General features: G+C 40.4%; 1 protein-coding gene across 1 annotated transcript in view; it reads left to right on the top strand.

The window, feature by feature from the left end:
- klf7b (Kruppel like factor 7b) overlaps positions 1-18,813 on the top strand; it is a 67,641-nt gene that overhangs the window by 35,776 nt on the left and 13,052 nt on the right. Inside the window, exons 2-3 of the mRNA XM_078262388.1 lie at positions 8,901-9,552; positions 17,943-18,066. Of these exons, the coding sequence (XP_078118514.1) occupies positions 8,901-9,552; positions 17,943-18,066 (776 nt within the window). The remainder of the gene's footprint in view (positions 1-8,900; positions 9,553-17,942; positions 18,067-18,813) is intronic.

Genomic DNA, 18,813 nt, shown 5'->3' with positions numbered 1-18,813 from the left:
GTTGGTTTTGTCAATTTGTCTGGTTTAGTTACTGGTTCGAGTTTTACCAACTGAATTTACTTTAGTTGTGCATATATGTTGCTTTATAATACAATGGACAATTGACAACCCAGAGGGTTATTGCTGGATCCATCAGGCTTGGACAAATTGCAGGAGCTGGACTGTTCTTTTTCCCAGTAGTTTTCATTTTTCCAGAGTGATCTGTGTCTGAATTGTAGATGTACCACTGCTCAGCTTGTCAAGCAGTTCCATGAGCAAAATCCCATTATGTGTCTAAAAGGCTGTTTTTCTACTGTAAGCGTGTACCTGACATTTACATCACAAGATTCCGACCATGTATCCTCTACTGGCTGAGCTGTTGCTGCTGCTTCTTCATTGGTCTGTCTGTCTGATGTTACACAGACATCTTAATCTTAAGAGTATGCCAAGAAACTTGTTGTCGCTACTTGGAAACTCATGAATAAGCATGGACAAAGAGTTATTTTAAAGGCCCCATATTATAAATAATTAAATCTCCATGTTTTTTTTCTATTACAAACCAGGTTGAGGTGTAATGGAAATACTGCATATCAAAATGTTCAATCCACAGAGAAATGCACACAGCTCGTATTAGCTCGTATCAGAAACGGTGCCTTTAATTGAGCTGTCAGGACTTCCGGTTGTGATATCACAAATATACTATTTATAGGTAGAAAGTGCCGCTACAGTGCTGTTACTGTCAATTCCGGCTCCCGGCTCGGCTGCAATGACGGTGCAGAAATGCTGAGTGCGCAGATGCAGAAGACTCAGAAACGCTGACCAATCAGAGCAGACAGGGCTTTTTACAGGATGGGGGCTTAAAGAGCTAAAACGAAGCGTTTCAGACGGAGGGTAATTGCAGGTACAGTATATTCAGACAGATGGTATGAGGAATATGATGTGGTTTTTGAACATTAAAGCATGTAATCATGTTCTAGTTTAAACCCATAATACAGGTATGAACATGAAAATAAGTATTATAGTGGAAATTTGTTCTAAGCTGTACACCAGAATGAGTTTATGAATTAAACAGAAAAATAAACAATGCAGAATCAAGAAATTGCATCTGCATGCTTCACTTCACAAAACCTAGTTTTGATGGGTAATAGTTTGTAAAAGGGTGACAGGTCATGTTGTTATGAAAAAATTCACTGACTTGTATTGGAATCGGTTCATAATATTTCTAGGCTTTGTAAAATATTGCAGAATGAAAGCTGTTGATGTTGCTCATGTTCTGTTCAGTCATTTCTCTTGCAATAACCACATGCGAAGCAGACCATTATAGGAAGTGTCACTTTACAGAATCACGTAAATGGCTTAATTTCACCATTGTCCTAATGGAAATGTTGGTAATAGTCACATAACTGTGTGCATGCAAACACAGATGGAGCATCTCCTGCTGAACCACCCACTTCAGTCTGTTTGCTGAGCTCCATCCTCAATGATCTTTTGTCTGTCAAAAGCTCTTAGCGCTTCCATCCAGAGAGCCCTCTGCTCTCTGCATTCATTATTAATGAATCTCAGCAGGCTGCACACACACACACACACACACACACACACACACACACAGGCAGGACCTTGCACGCCACCGGTAGCTATTTTAGACAAGATATTAAATCAAACACTCAAAATATAAAGGGAAAGAAGCGTTCATTGAGGGAACAGAGTATGCAGGAGGACAAGATGGATCCTTTGTTTTTATTTTCAGCTCTGTGTATGAAAGTGTGAAATAAATCCACAAATCATCACAACCAAACATAGTTGATTTTACAAGTAAACCAAATGTAGAATCACTATATGAACCTGTAGAGCCTTCAGATAAAGGGATATATGCTATGCTATGGAGTGACATTTGCTTTTGATCTTGTTTGACATTGATCTTAATACAGTTACATAATTAAATCAAGCAACATTGAAGACCATGAAATTATCACAGTGGACATAATTCTGTGAGTGAGTACATTAACTGCAACTGTGCTCTGCAATTGTTTTGTGTACATGTACACTGTCATATGAACACAGAGTAATAGTCTTTATTGATGACTTATTTCTTACACAGATCAAACAATAGAAATGAGAGGAAATAGGCAGAGCAGCTGGTTCTACACGTGTTTCCTCACTAGAAATTAACATTTGAAACTCAGCTTCTCTCTGTTCTCAACACAGAAACACTTGACTCTCCTGGATGGTTTTACAATATTACAGAGTTATAGTTTTGCTTTTAATCCTTTTTTTTGTTTTGTATGTTAGGTATTAAGGACCCATGAGCTGTGAAGAATCTTGCCAGCCAGTGAAATCACAGCTTTGGCATATTCTGAAGACTTCATCACTGCAATCAGGAGCAAAACACTGAACCTCATGCCACATTCAATTGGGAGATTCTGAATTTCTGGCAGCAGCTACATTATCTCCCAATTGTTGAAAACAACTACAGAAGTGTCAACAAACTAGAGCTGGGCGATATGGAGAAAATCTAATATCACGATATTTTTGACCAAATACATCGATGTCGATATTGTGGCGATATTGAAGGGTTGACTATTGGTGCTTTCACCAAATATTTACACAATGAGAGTTTTGCTAAATAATCACCAATAATGTGGATACCATGACTAGGTGGGTAAAGGCAAATAATAAAACAGTAAGTAAGTCCAGAAAATTACATCACTTCACTGTAATGCAGCCTTTAAAACCAGGAAAAGACAACACGTGTGTATATATCACAATATTACGATATCCAAAATGCAAGACGATATCTAGTCTCATATATCAATGTCGATATAATATCGATATATTGCTCAGCCCTACAACAAGCTGGTGGCCAAATGGCTGCCAAGCCACCAATGCTGACGGTTATGTCAAGATGAAATCCAGTATTAACACAAATACAGTTGAGTCAGTATTAAAAAGCAGCTATGCAGTATCTCTTTGTGGTTTTGCTTGTTTGTACATATCTGGTATGACTGCAGGGCTAGCAAAAAAGTAACTATTTCAAAATAAAGCAGAAACGCTCACAAGTCAGAATAACAGGATTTTTTTCCATTCATCCTATTCTGCCAAAGATGACGTGAATGCAGCATTAGTTATTTATTTCTTCTTTATTTGTTCTACAGAGATCAACCTCTAACTTCAGCCAGCCATTAGCTGCCAGCAACAGAATCTGAAGCTCTCTGATTGGATGTTTCTTGCTGCAGCGGGTCTCTATTGACTTATGTCCGAATACTGTTGTGTGCACTGTGTTGCAGATTTGACTTTTTGTCGGTAAAGCAGATTTTCTTCAGCTCAGTGTCTCATTGTTTGCACTGATGATTCAAGGAGAGATTTGTGTCCACCCGAGTGTTGAAACGCTCCAACAGTCAGTCAACAAAATGTTTTTACGGGAATGAGTGTTACTGGCTGCCTGTGTGCGAGTGTGCGAGTGTGCGAGTGTGCGTGTGTGTGTGTGTTTCGATGTGACCTTTCTCCATATGGTGTGGGACTGAGCAGGGGGACAGGAGGTGAGCCCTACACATGCTATCAGTCTGAGCTGTTAGCCAACTGACACACACACACACACACACACACACACACACACACACACACACACGCTGCAGGCCATACATGTCATTGTTACCTGATATTCATTGTGTGTAGGAGAAACAGACGAAGGAGAAGGTCATACGTGTGATGTCAGAGGCGGTGCGTTCACTGCCAGCCGTGGGTTTGATTGCCGCTCGCTCCTCTTCTACAGCCTCGGGCTCTCTCTACTCTCTGTCCTCGCCCGCCCACCTCCCACAATCCCCAGCATCAGTCCAGCCCCCGCCAAGAGACACACAGACCTTTCTATTTTTGATTTCTAGTCCAAGTGATAAGAGTGGTACAGTGTGCCATCAGAAATCACTAATAGAGGCTGTATTTACTGTATCAAAGAGAGCTGATATTTATGGTGCTGTAGTTGTGTTTCCGACGATGATTAGTAATGTTACTAGGGCTGTCAAACGATTACATTTTCTTAATCGCGATCGTTGAATTTCTATAGTTAATTGCGATTAATCACATGTTTTATCACATGATTAAAATTCTATTATTTTGCATTTCAGAACTGTTTTTAAGTACATATTAACAATGGAAAGCAATTCTTACCAGTGTATCTTGATTGGGAATCAAATGAATGCAAAGAAAATGATTTTATGAACTTGATTTTAAGATTTGTATTTGTTTATTATATATTTAATCTAGTCACACATTTGAATCTAGAGTCAATATTAGGGTTGGGTATTGTTTGGTTTGGATACCGGTGCTAAAGCGGTACTTTTAAAACGGTACCGGTGCCTTAACGGTGCCTGAACTGATACTTTTTAAGAAAGTAAAAAAAAAGAAGGGTACTAAACAGTTGGCGACATTAAAGAATGGCTTGTTTATTGCTAAGGCCATATCGTCAAAATTAAATTTTTAATAATAATGTAATCACTATAACAATAACTTATTTCACTAGTAAATAGCTGTTGAATGACAAAAGCAACCACCAGATGGGAAAAGGGCATTTAACAACAACTTTGAATGCACCACAAGGCTGTAAATTACCAGTTTCATCGAACGCACCGTCTGTGTTTTTCCGACAACGGCAGCTGCTGATTGTTACATCCCAGTGTCGGAATCCTCTACAGTGGAATACAGACACACTTTACACCGTTTAGCGTTAGCTGTCAGCATTTTAACCGTGTTTAATCCAGCTACTGGCTAGCGGTAGGCTAACGTTAGCTGCTGTCGAGTATAGTGTTAACTAGCGTCACGTGCAGCGGTGTTTGTGTTGCCTGTAACGTCTGTTTCAGAGCATCAGAGAGAAGTGCAGGCATATCAGTGGCACCAGAATGAGGCACCGAAATCTATGTATATGTCAATGCGAAATCCGCGTTGCTATTCCTGCAGCAGCAGGATGTGTTACGAGGAAGTACGGCAAAATAGTAGCCTGTTGGGCACGACGCAAAGCCGAGTGAAGTGAAAATAAATTAATAAATGGCGGCATGCGATTGATACGATTAAAAAAAATGAACGCATTATGCTCGACCCTTAATGTTACTCATACAGTGCAGTAGCAAAGTACTCCTTTTGATGACCTTTACATCCTCACAGTATCTTGAATCTGTAGCTGTGTCAGCCAGATGGCCAAGTTACCCAGATGTATATCAATGGTACACTTGTAACTTGCAATTTTATATACATCACACGTTGATTTACAACAGTTGACACCTACCATCCAATCAAGAACAAGTACTTCTGCAAACATGACATTTTCTAAACCACTGATTGGGAGAGACGATTTTAAATTTAAACCAAACTTAATGAGTTAGGTCTAATAAGTTAATCATTGGGGATTTACTTCTTGGTTCAACATTAAACACTGTTCTTTTACAGTATGGTGCATAATTGGAATGATAGCTTTTACTGTATTAACTTTTGGATTGTTATTTGTATGAAACCACATTTGTTTAGAAGACTGCGTGATTGGTTGGGTTTGTAATGCCTCTCAGACTCTGTTAATATTGCTATGAGTGATCAAAGAACAGTGTACTTATTCTACTATCCAAACCATGCAGCTAAGTTGTCCTGAAATAAAGCACTTGGCTGTTTAAGTTCCACTCTAGATAACCTGATGTCTGCTTGATAATCTTCAGTATTGGTTCCTAGATGCATTAGCAATGACTGATCTAATTTAAACAGATATAATAGCCTCCTTTAGCGTGCTTGATTAGATATTGTATTACACGGAGCAACTACTCAAAGGAATACCAATGCTAACAAATCATAGCAACAGTCTAGACAAAAGGCTAACCTGAATGTTTTCCTCAGCACTATGAGCTTTTGCAAAAGATATTGTTACTTGGCGTCATCTTTGCTTCTGTACATGTAGCTTCTCATTTTCAAGTTTCCTTATGAAGCAGTGTTACCCTCCTAAAGAGATATCTTTGGTTTATATTCATGTGCAAATGAGCATCCTTAGGAAAAAAAGATATTCTTTCAAAGGGAAGAAGAAAGGGGGGAAAAAAGAGGGAGAGGGAAGTTCAGCTTATCACCACTCAACAGATGTTCAGACTAAATGTGTTGGTTTGTCTGTCTCGTCACTGAGGCTGAGCAGAGCAAAGCTCCAGCGCTGGCCGGTCTGAATGGACCAAGTCAACAAGATGTTGTGGCTAAGAAAAAGAAAGAAAAAAAAATTCTGTAGTGGCTGTAATTTGCTCCAATAGCAGAGGTGGAAAGAGCCAAAGGATCAGGATGAGAACCCTCAGCTGCCAAAGGCCTTTGGCCACACAGAGGAAATAATTCAATTCCAAATAGATACAGTAAAGGCAGTATGCTGCAGGATGGTGTTCGAGCCAGGTAGCTTGCAAGAAAGTGCTGAGTGGACAGTTACAGAGCAGCAACTGGAATGTAAACCTACAGCTGGAAGTTTGATCCAGTTTGATCACTATAGTGATGATATTTCAAGGTTGGACAGTACATAAACTATACGTTTGACAGTTGGGCGGCAACTTTAATGAGGTTTGGTGAAGATTTTGTTATTATAGTACATAAAATAGTCTTTATTATGGGAACACACAGGCGCAACCACAAACATTTAAAATCCATGGACCCAACAGGTGTTTTTTTCGGGGGAACAGAAGCAGATTTTGGTGAGAATTTTCATGAAATTCAATGCTACTCCTGTTGGTCGGATAATTGGTCAGCATTGTCATTACAGAATGAAATTTCATAATGGAAAATATGTCATTATTTTGCGGTTAACCATGAATTGATTAATGATTGACACATTATTTTGTAGAGCAGTAATGGTAGTGTGCACATCCCCACCGGTGAGGTGCAGGGCAAAAAGGGGCTGGATACAACTGAAAAGAATGAGATGCCCGCACTCTGCTAATACTCCCATACGTTTATTGTGCTGCAACATTTTGCATCTCATTCTTTTCAGTTGACACATTATTTTGCCATATGTTTTAACAGTTATATTGTGTAAATATTTACTAAAACTGCTGCTCTAAAATCTGATGTTCCACCATCTGGTTTGCATCTGTTGCTTTGTAAAACCATCTAAACTATAAGAGGCACTCTTTGTACCCCTTTAATAGCATTTGTTTTTTTAGTTTACATTTTATATCAAACAGCTGTGGAAACTTCATTTTTACTTCTTTAGATTACGATCAGCTATAACAGCTACATGTGTCTTATTTCCCCTGTGGAACAAGGCAGACAGAAGTTCGATAAAAAACAGTGTTGTAGGTGGTGTAAGAGATCAAAGCAGGAGCAGGATCGACTAAAGTCCCATGTAGACCTCAGAAGTGCAGTTGGTGGTTCCAGTGAGAGTGGGCAGGAATTACAGAGGTTACAAAATTAGGTTACTGACCTAAAGGTTTCTGGCTAAAATCCCTTGAGGTGATGTGGCCGGTGCCCTTGACCAAGGCACTGAAGCCCTAGCAGATGAACAACTGTGGTGATGCTGCTCTGCTGCCAGAACTGGAACTGTATAAACAATGCACAGATGTCTCTGTTGTTTCTGGATAAAGGTTGAAAAAACAATTGTAGAATGACTCGCTTGTTTCTTTCTCCCTATCTCCCGTCCTTCTCTTTTGTTTCTTTGTTTGACTTTCCCTCCATCACCTCGCTCAACTTCCTTCCTCTATCTTGCGATATAACTTCCATGGCTGGATGATTTGGGTGAGCAGAGGCAAACAGGCAAGGCTTCCACAGTTCAGGGCTCCGTAGAGCTTGGCCAGGCAGCGGCAATCAATCACAGAGTAAATCCCTCCTCTCTCAGGACTGCCATGTGCCAGGTGACATGGTCAACAGCTGCAGAGAAATATAAAGCCTGCAGTGGGTATTTGAATTTAAATAGACTAGTTAATAGGGGCTCTGAACACACTGCAGTTGGGAGAAAACCCCTGAAAGAGGCAAAACAATTGCATTGGTCTTTTGTTCAAACAGTTAAACCAACCTATGTTTACATTTTCCTGACAATCCAACACTGGTCCTTAAATGGTGGATGGCTATACACAAGGCATGTGACTTTGACATGGAAGGCTGCTGTTTTTGTTCCAGATCCTAGTATCCTGACTTATAATCAGATTTGGTTTCTTTTAACCACAACCATGGTCTTTCTCTCTGGAGTTTCTGACCTCTAGTAGCGCTATGGAGCCAATTTCTAATGAGTGTGTCCCCATGACCAGGGTAGCCCATGGAATGACTTGATTGATAAGCTCGAACTAACACCTCCATTGAGTGATCAGAGACCCTGGAAAGTCATGCAAAGTCAACTGAAGAACAATGATAGAGAGGTGCTGTTCCTGGCATTGCAGTGCAATTCAGTGTAGTTAATGCTGGATTACTGTTTCAGTCAGAGACACGTTAAGGAAGTGAGCATTTATTACAAATAAAAGTGTACTCTCAAAGAATCTGAGCAGCAACAACAAATCCTCCAACATATTAGTTTTTACATACAGAATGATAGTGTACTGATATCAGAGATTGCTGTATACATGAACATTAGATAATAGCAAAGTCAACAATGCCAAAAATATGATGAGTTTGAAGTTGTGGTGGGAGCTTCAGCAGAAGTAAATGATGGTGGAACGAAGGTATCAGCAGAGTAACAATGAGACTGGTGAGGTTATAAATTCCTCTACACCTGTCAGAATATGATTGTATGTTACTAGTCAACGGGTGGTGATATAGCTTATGTGTATCGGGGTATATGAATAAAATGGACTTGCTGAAGCGTGGATGAACCTGATGGCTAAAGGCCATTTAGTCACCAACTTTGCAGTGAGACAGCATCTTGCATATGTAGATGGTGTGACTGAAGTTGCGAGAAATACTGAACTAACAGACTCATGTGCTTCCTTGTCTTGCAGACATGTCTCGAGCTGGAGCGCTATCTACAGACGGAGCCCAAGAGACTCTCAGAGCTCTTTGATGAGGAGCTGGACTGTCTCTTAACGCCGACCTTCATACAGGGCGGTGACAGTGACGAAGACCTGATGGACCCCCTCCTCCCCAGCCTCCCTGACCCGCCCAGCCCCCCTCCACTACTGATAACCCTCCCCAAGGTCCAGGCCAAAATCCTCCAGGTGCCCAACCCCAGCAGGACCCAAGCAGAGGCAGGGACTGAAACCCTTACACCAAAGGACCAAGTCCTCACAGGAGTCAGTGCCGCACAGCTCAGCGCCGCTGTTACATCCCTTACACCACCATCGTCACCAGAGCTTGGCCGCCACCTCATCAAGCCCACACAAACACTGACTGCGACGGCAGACGGTACACTAACGCTCAAATTTGTGGCAAAGAAGGTTGGGTTTGGGGCGGCTAAACTGGTGGCAGCACGAGCATTACCATCACCGCCGAGCCGTGGAGGAGCCCTCAGTGACAGCGAGCAGGGAGGAGGAGGAAGTCTTGGAGGAGACATACCAGAGAACAAAAAGAGAGTCCACCGGTGCCAGTTTAATGGCTGCAGGAAGGTTTACACCAAGAGCTCCCATCTGAAGGCACATCAGAGGACTCACACAGGTAAGACCTTCATTACATTCATTACAACTTTTCAGCACAAGTACTTTTATATTACATTATTTCAGCACAGTGATTATGAGGTTACAGTGCTGACTTTCAGCTACATCTTCAGGGTATTCACATCGATATTATGTGAAGACTGTAATATTCATAGCCCTTTGTATACATGGAGCCAGTTTGAGAAAGATTTGCAACATAAGATCTCGTCCTATCATTTTGACATGTTTTACTAATCAAAAGTATACTAAGTTCACTACCCATGCATGAACATGCAATAAACCTGTAAATATACTGTATCTGTAATTTGCTAGCAACAATCATTTGTGAAACATAACACTGCTTTAGGGCAATGCAGCAGGACAACATACAGACAAACAAGGAGTTTTATGGCCAAACATGGTGACGTTTTTGGTTGTCCAAGTGAGTCATATGACCTCAATCCAACTGATCATGTGTTTAAATGCTGAAGACCAGACTGCAGGCAAAGTGCCCTGAAAAAAGAATTGAAGCTGGCTGTAGTACATGCCTGACAGAGCATCAGCTGGGAAGATACCAAGTGTCTGATGACGTCTGTGAGACTTGACAATAAATATTGAAAATAATGACCTTATTCAAGTTTATTCAACTTTTCCAGTTACTTAACTGTGCCCTTGAATTAGGAGACTATATATAGAAGTGAAAACAATTCCTACACCATTAACACACTGATAGTCAGCATTTCTGCCTCATAGTCTATGCTCCTTTTCAAACCCAATGTGCTGGAGTTCAGAACCAAAACAATGAAAAATGTGTCCACGTCCTAAAGAATTGTCATTACACAAGATGTAGTAGCTCCAACAATATGTCTAAACCTGGAGCTCTGAGTAAGGCTAAACCCAGCACATGTACATAACCCAAAAGATACTTCACCTTGTGAGTTGGTTGAGCTCATGGAGACATTTGCAAAGAAAGTTGAGTTTTTTTTAAAGGCCCTCTGCTCGTCTTCTTTTGCTTCTCAGGTGATCCTCTAGATTTATTAATTTCCTCATGCTCCAGCTCATGGCCAAAAGGCCGTGCCTCAGTAATTGCCTGATGAGTGATAGACTGGTAGTACAGTAAATGACATTGATAATTCAGCCGTGTCCAACTGGGTCAGACATGCAGCTTAAGTTGCTAACTACAGCTGCCTTCTCAGTGACCCCTCAGACAGAACACACATCAGGCTAATGTGTCCAGGGGCTGTTTGCCATGAGCTCTGCAAAGTGTAAGCATGTGGGGACGAGTTTTGGGTTAATGAAGGAGACACATGAGTGAAGATGGATTTGACTGATGCAGATAATGATGAATTCCTGGTTTAAACTGCATTAAGTCACCTGAACCACCTGTTGTCGGTCATATAGAAACTAAACCTTTCAATCAATTACACAATTAAGTCTGTATACCAAACAGAAGCATATCTTGTTTGACATACAATAAAAGTAATTGGGGAAAAAGTGCTCTGACTTTTCAACCAAATTCACAAGTAAACCAACCAAAATAAAGTTGAGTCCACAAAAAAAAAAGTCTTATAGACGTATAGACCAAAAGCAGCCCTGCATTTAAGACACAAATAAATGCAAAGGGGTGCGTTAGTAAGGGTGTTATTGTTTCAGATACTAGTAAGGTACTGTTGAGAAATCCGATGTCAAAACTCTCTACAGTGTTTTACTATACTATGAGGAAGGATTTTACTGTGGAGAGCACATGATTTTGTAATGATAGTAGTAGTATAGTAGTAATTTTGTGTTTTTAGTTGAACCAAAGAAAATAGAAACTTTATGAATTGTTTGTCTGAAAATGTATTTAGCCATTATTCTTTTTGGAGGTTGTTTTGATTTACGATTGTCGCTCAGAGCTACATCACTACTTTGCAAGTGACAGGAACTAGTTTAGCCCCACATATTTATACATTCTTATAAATCCTTTCATCTGCTGTCACGTCAAAATGCATTCTAGATTTTAGTCAAGTAACTGAGTCTGAATCCATCACTTATCTGCAGCATGAGGCCTGTACAGACCTGCACCACCTGAAGCTAGCATTATTCAACTTTAGCTTGGACCCCAGTGTCATTTACAGTATCTGGAGTGGTTCATGGCCTCCAGTTGTCATCATCCAGTGTTAGCAGTTTCCTTGGTGTTCATCAGGATTACAGTACATAGCCTGCAGACCTTCTACTGTATTAATACTGGCAACCTTGGCATCATTAATCCAGCGTGTTACAGGCTTATATGATCCCAGTGACCATCGCATGGCTTTAAGTATAGCATTACATTCAAGGCCAGCACCTAGCATAGCCGGGGGAACCCACAGCTGTAGCTTTATTATAGTTAATCCAGAATGGAGCAGCTAGCTTTCTAGGTAGCCTGGCCGCTAGCTGCAGTATCTTTAATCTTCTGATGATTCTACAGTCGAGTCATGCTAACCAAAGATGAGCTTTTAAAGGTGAATCATTCACTGAGGAAAAAAGGCACCCTGGAGATACCGCAGCTTCTTCAGTGTGCGTGTGTGGTATAAATGTGGGGGTGGTGTATTCCCTCCCAATGTGTTCACTACAAGCACATCACTGGTTTAATTAGCTTAATCCTCTTTTTGGGTTATTATGACCATAAATCATTGGACATACATGTATGGAGGGATTAACATAGCAGAGACCACGGGGAGGAGCAACTGCAGAAAGCCTGCACAGTATCAATACACTTACTGTCACATTGTGCACACCAGAGGCCATTAGAAACATAATTATAGTGAGGTTTGTCAGGAGTTTACTGTTACATGTGTAGCAATTCCACATAATGTTGGTAATAATATTCCTCTGTTCATATACAAAACAATTTCTCTGAGCCGCAGCAATATGAAAATGTTCAGACAGGGAGAGTTGTAACATTAAAAGATGTACAAATTAATTCAGTAAATCTCTAAAGTACCCAGTCAGAGCTGTTCTGAGTCAGAGCCAGGTTTTATCTCTAAAAACACTAGATGGCTAATAATTGTATCCTCCTTGTTATTCAAGCTGCAGTCCAACTACATACTTGGCACCTGAGATAGCAGAATAGTTATGCAGTTTTGGAAGGAGTGGAAGAGTATTTGTCTTAACTGTACTTAAATAGGAAATAGTCATCAACTCAGTGTGCAGGCACCTGATACAATATTTCGATGTGCATACAGTATAATACAATTGCAGATCACAGTTAAAATACACTTAGCTGCTGTCAGATGATGATTTGCTTTCATTACAGAAATAAAACAGAGACATGTATATAATAGTGAAGAACCAAGACTGGAGACATGGGGGGGGGGACTGCAACCCTAGCTCCATCAGTGAAGAAATACACCTTTCAACAACTCCAACAACAAGCTGTCTGGTTGTCTAAAAGTTCAACGGCAGTTAAGTTAACATACCCAGACAAAACCCAAAACAACCAAATAGACACCAATCAGCAAGTGTACGACAGAAATGTGGTACAATACACCATACAGGCTTAATGGTTTAGTAAAATCCCAATATTTTTACAGTGAGAGTATATGTATATATGTATAAAAACTGTTTAACCTTTTTTTTTTTTAAAGAGAGGTTTTAAGAGACTTTAGTACAAAATGACAGAAAAACTGAATAAAATTAAACAATAAAGCAGCTTTATTACAAGCAGATCTGTATCTACATAAAACTACACAAACACTGAAAACATGACTAGAAAAGAATGGCCTCATAAAGATAAAGAGCAAATGTCTGAACTTGATTGAAGTAATATTCTCCAAAGCCCTTCAGTTGGCCACACATCAAAATTTAACCAACACACCCTAAACAACAGGATGATAATCTATACACTGGTAGTATGCAAATCAATTAAAACGTTGTTGAGAGAGAGCAATGAGTCTGCATTGATTTTTGTGAATGTTAATATTAAATGTAGATTAGGTGCACATTCAAATGAAAAGTCTGCACTGCATAACCTTACAATGATAATGTAATTTTGACGACAATTAATGCAGGTTTTGTGTTCACTTTTTATGGTTTATGTATGTGTCTAGGGCTTGTAAAGCAAAACGTGATGTAAAGTGATGTGTAGTTCACAGGTTAAAACATGAAAAAAAACACTCCAGCTTGAGTCTGACTTCCCAAGACCTCAACCCCCACCCCACCCCCACCCTCAGCAGGTACCACAGCCTCATGTGAATTCAGGAAAAACCCTGCTGTAACCTCAGACTCACACACACACACACACACACACACACACACACACACACACACACATACACATACATATACCTCTATACTCCTCTACTGAATCCAACCTCCAACCTGCTCTCTCTCTCTCTCTCTCTCTCTCTCTCTCTCTCTCTCTCTCTCTCTCTCTTCCACTTGCTCATTCAGTTTGGGTTGCCAAGCAACTGCATCACACTCTTCCATAATTGGTTAGTGGCTGGTTGATTGTACATGCCTGTTAATCTCTCTCTCTTTCTCTCTCTTTCACTCACCCACCCACCCCACCCCCCCCTTTCTCTATTTCTCTCAGTTGCTAGGTGACTTTTTCACGCATCCTTGCCTTGCCGTGCTATAATTGGCTGGCGTCATGGTAGCTGTGGCGTCAGGCCCGAGCTGGCTTTGCTTCATTCCTTGTGTGTGTGTGTGTGTGTGTGTGTGTGTGTGTGTGTGTGTGTGTGTGTGTGTGTGTGTGTGTTAGGGGGGTCCTATTGAAGGAAGATGGGGTGCCCTGGCCAATTACAGAAGACGGGTGTGAAACGGCCGCCTGTCTGGCACCTGCGGCCCCCACTCATACCCCATATCACACACACACACACACACACACACACACACACACACACACACACACACACACACACACAGGTTGAGAGTGTAGCATTTCTCCAACAGGATAAGCTGCCAAGGGGTTTGCTATTGTATGTTGAAAATATTGGTCCTGTATTCAGTCCTGAGCGAGGGGACTCTGTGGAGTGTGTGGGAGGATTCACACATTCAGATACTGCTGCTGAATATTCAACATGGAGGATTTTTGGTTTCTTTACAGAACAAAAAGTGAATCTGTTGTAGAATCACACTTCTTTCACAGATGTCTGATTGTGGGCCTTTACAAAAATAGCTGTTGTACATTAAAAGTACAGTTTGAACAAAACAAATATAACTGAAAAAAGTCTTGCACTGGTTGTGACAGTCTTGAACTCTCCCATCTTAATTGATCTCTTTTAACAACCTTAGTTGAGGTGAATTAGAAGTAACAAGACTACAGAAAAAAACTAAAGATTAAATATTGACCCTTAGAGCCAAACCAGATGAACTAACCAGATGATAGTTCATCATTTCAGTTAAATGCTCCACTTGTTCTTTTTCACATATGCAGGAGTGCAGGAGTGTAAACAGACTTTGATGTGTAGTATTGGTGGAGTTCCCCTTCTATGAATCAGCGCATGTGTTGTTCTGTATCTTTTAAAATGATTAGGTGCTCAACTTTACTGCTAGTACAGTAGATACTAATTTAGCTAGAATATGGACAGAACCTCCAAGAGCATGTTTCAGCTCTTCAAAAAGACCAATGAAAGTAACGCTTGATAGCAAAACCCAAATAAATGCAAAAGCTAGTGCAGCAGAGGCTCGCTTGGAGAGGGAGGATACTTTATATTTGGTCTTGTCCCCTAACAAATCAGAAACTATAGATGAGGTGGCAGAGGAAGGCCTGTCTCCAATAATGCACAATGGTGAGGCAGCAACAAAACCAAGATCCCTGTTGTGGAAATCAGCAACTGACTGCACAAGATTTGACTGGAGAATTTGAATATGCAAATCATGGAGAGAGCAGCTCATGATCTGAAATTAATTCAGTCCGAGAACAACTGCGTCTTCTTGCAGCCACGTTGTATCTGTGGATGAAATACGACTGAAAGAGACACAGGAATTGGGGGGAAATAAAGTGGACGAGGGGCATCATTCACAGTTGGATGTTCCTGTAGCACGTAATCTTTTACTGGTCGTTGCATCACCTTGCTGTCAGAGCTGCTCTGCACCTCAGATATTAGTCCATGTGAAGGTCTACTTTCTACAGCTTCTGTTATTCTGGCATGATGATTCAAGGTGGGGAATCAAGGCAATTAAAGTTAGTTCTCCTGTTGGTATGGAATAGAGACGTTATGCCCTGTGGTACGGTTGGGGACTTTTGGGGACTTTGCTTTGGGGACTTTGGGGACTTTGGGGACTGTGTAAACAGCGCAAAAAAGAAAGAAGGTACATGAAAATCAAAATAGGAAGCTGCATCTGTAGATATGTCTACATTTAAATGTATCTCCAAAGTAAAAGAAAAACAAGTGTTTCCTTCAACTAGCATTCAAATGTTTTCAAGAAGGTGTAACAAGATTACATACTTAAAAAAATGAAAAAAACCAGTAACATCAGATGATTTTTTCCAACTGAAGTGATGGGCATGATCTGACTGAATTGCCATTTTGTTCACTATATTATTTATCTGATGTCCATTTCTGCTGTTTTCTGTTCAGGAATGGTTCCTGAGTTTCCTAACCAATCACAAGCAGCTGACGTAACTTTCCCACCAACATAATTTCAGTTGCCACACGGGTGGCAATGCAGAGATCTGGAAACAGGTTATACTTATATAAAATGAGTTTCTCTGTCAGGGTTTGTTGGCTGTCATTTTTATTTCCAAAAAATCCTGCTGAAAAACCGACGTGCTTGTAAACATATACACATTCTTTTGCATCCAATTATGTTTCCACCATATTGTGAAATACTTTAGTTTTCACATTAGTGCCACTTTGTTTTGAATTGGTGTATGCTGTGATGGGAGTGGAGGGGCTGCTAGGACATCTGGCTAACTGACTGTAAACTGCTATATTACTCCCCATTAAGAGTCATTAGGACCCCAATTATAGTTACCACCCCCCAGTTCTCTCACACACACACACACACACACACACTAGTGGTCTGCAAGTAGGTTCGGCCAGTTTGAGAGTATGCAGTGGAGAAAGGCCTGTGTTTTAAAGTGTTTCCTCTTTATTGATATTGTAAATATTTAACACGTATGTCATTTATTTGATTTAAAATAACTTGGTTTGCTTGATGTTTGTGCAGTGTCAAAACGGCTTCCTCCCTTTTCATTTAAACAATGCTACTGCGTTGAGGCAGTGGGAGTCCTGACCCAGAGGTCTCTGGAACAAAAATGACACTGGATCGAACTTGGTTCAACTTTAGCCACAAAGCAATGCAACATCATCACGTTTTTAAAAAAAACCCAGAACCAATCTTACTCTTTCAGGTTTTGAACCAAAATGAATACTTCTGAATATATCCAAAAATGAAACACACCAACTATATGCACAAACAAGGTCATGCCAGTAAAGAAATCTTTTATGGTTTCCTGTGAAGGCAGTTGGGGGTTGAATTCACTGAAAAATGAAAAATTTAGTCTGCACGCACAGTGGGGCATGACATACTCAGTTGTATTGCAGTTTGATATATAATCCAGAAATAGCTTGTTCATGTTTTGTTACTCTGTTAACTTAATTATACTTATTTCAAGTGTTCATTGAAATGTGCCCATAACTGTGTTTTTGCTTGCATTGTTAAACATTGTATTAATGAAACATAGCTTAATAAAGGAAAATGTATTATTTATTTTTATTTGTATTAACATTAGTTGTTGTAGTCTTACTTTTTGGGGTGGTATATGATATTCTGATTTATCTGTTGACCCACATATACCCCAATCACACCCACAGAGAGAAACACACTCTTATACAGGCAGTCAGACATCACCACCTCCAATCTGAAGACAGGCTGCTCCTGAAAGACACACACACACACACACACACACACACACACACACACACACAGCTGGAAGGCTTTCTATCATGGAGAGATAACTACAGGCTGAGAACAATAGACAATCTCTTTTCCCATCTGGTGAAGTGGGGGATGAAACTTAATTTACATTTCAGATCCCACCACCTCTGTGTGTGTGTGTGTGTGTGTGTGTGTGTGTGTGTGTGTGTGTGTGTGTGTGTGTGTGTGGAACAAAATGAGATTCATTTCAGCGTGAATTTAGGATTATGAATTAACACGCCACAGTGCTGAAAGACTTAATTTACAGCTAATTGAGTGTATTGGCTCATTAAAATGGCTGTTGTGTTAAAACTGGTCTGCCTGCCCGGCCCTTGGGCTTTGTGTGTGTGTGTGTGTGTGTGTGTGTGTGTATGTATGTCTGTGTGCATGTGTGTTTGGGTCTGGAAAAAGCCAGGGGTTGTTACCTGTAAATTAGTGAACAGCTGTTGTTTAGATACGTGAATTTAGATGTAGAAATTATAATAAAATGTGACACCTTATCATCTCTCTCTCTCTCTGTCTCAGGTGAGAAGCCCTATAAGTGCTCATGGGAGGGCTGCGAATGGCGTTTTGCCCGCAGTGACGAGTTGACACGACACTACCGCAAACACACCGGAGCGAAGCCATTCAAGTGCAACCACTGCGACAGGTAAACACACACACAGGCATCCGCTGTACACAAGAACTATGACAAACACTTTACATTTGCAGGACATTGATGCACTTTATCTGTCAAGGACTTGTGTTTAACCTGCATTTGTCCCCAAAAGTAGAACTCCAAAAGCCAAAAACAAACCTGTGTTACCTTCTTGTCAAGTCACATATTTGGGCCATTTTTGTCAACATTAGGTCTGCAACTAAGAATTGTAATTGTCGATAAGCCTTATTCTCAGGAAACATTTGGTAAATAATAGAAATAATAGAATTAACAATGTGCGATGGCTATCACAATTTCCCACAGCCCAAAGTCAAGTCTTCAAATTTCTTGTTTTGTGTTTCCAATTGTCCAAAACATAGACATGTTCAGTTAACAAATGTAAGACATGTAATGTCTATTTGAATAACTCTTTCATGCTTCTCGTTTAAATCAATAGAGGGATGGAAACGTTTGTACATTGCTTGATAATGCATCCAAAACTGGTTGGTAGTTGGCCCAAAGGTTCTGAGAAATTATTCAGGTTTGCTCTACATGCTTCTCATGTAGCAGTTCAGTTTGCATCTCTTTTCTTAAGCACAGGTAAATACAAGTTCTTAAAGAAACACAGAAAACTGCAAATGAGTCAGTTTGAAGCTTAAATGGACGTCATTTTCTTAAAGACATTTCCCTCCTTCAGCAGCTGAAGGAGCTCAAGTGAGCTCTTATCTGAACTCCTGGATAATAAAGGGTTCAAGACTC

The sequence above is a fragment of the Sander vitreus genome, chromosome 11 (genome assembly GCF_031162955.1).
Source record: "Sander vitreus isolate 19-12246 chromosome 11, sanVit1, whole genome shotgun sequence".
NCBI classification, from domain to species: Eukaryota; Metazoa; Chordata; class Actinopteri; order Perciformes; family Percidae; genus Sander; species Sander vitreus.
The sequence above is the reverse complement of the archived record's forward strand: the minus strand, read 5'-3'. Positions and strand labels throughout refer to the sequence as shown.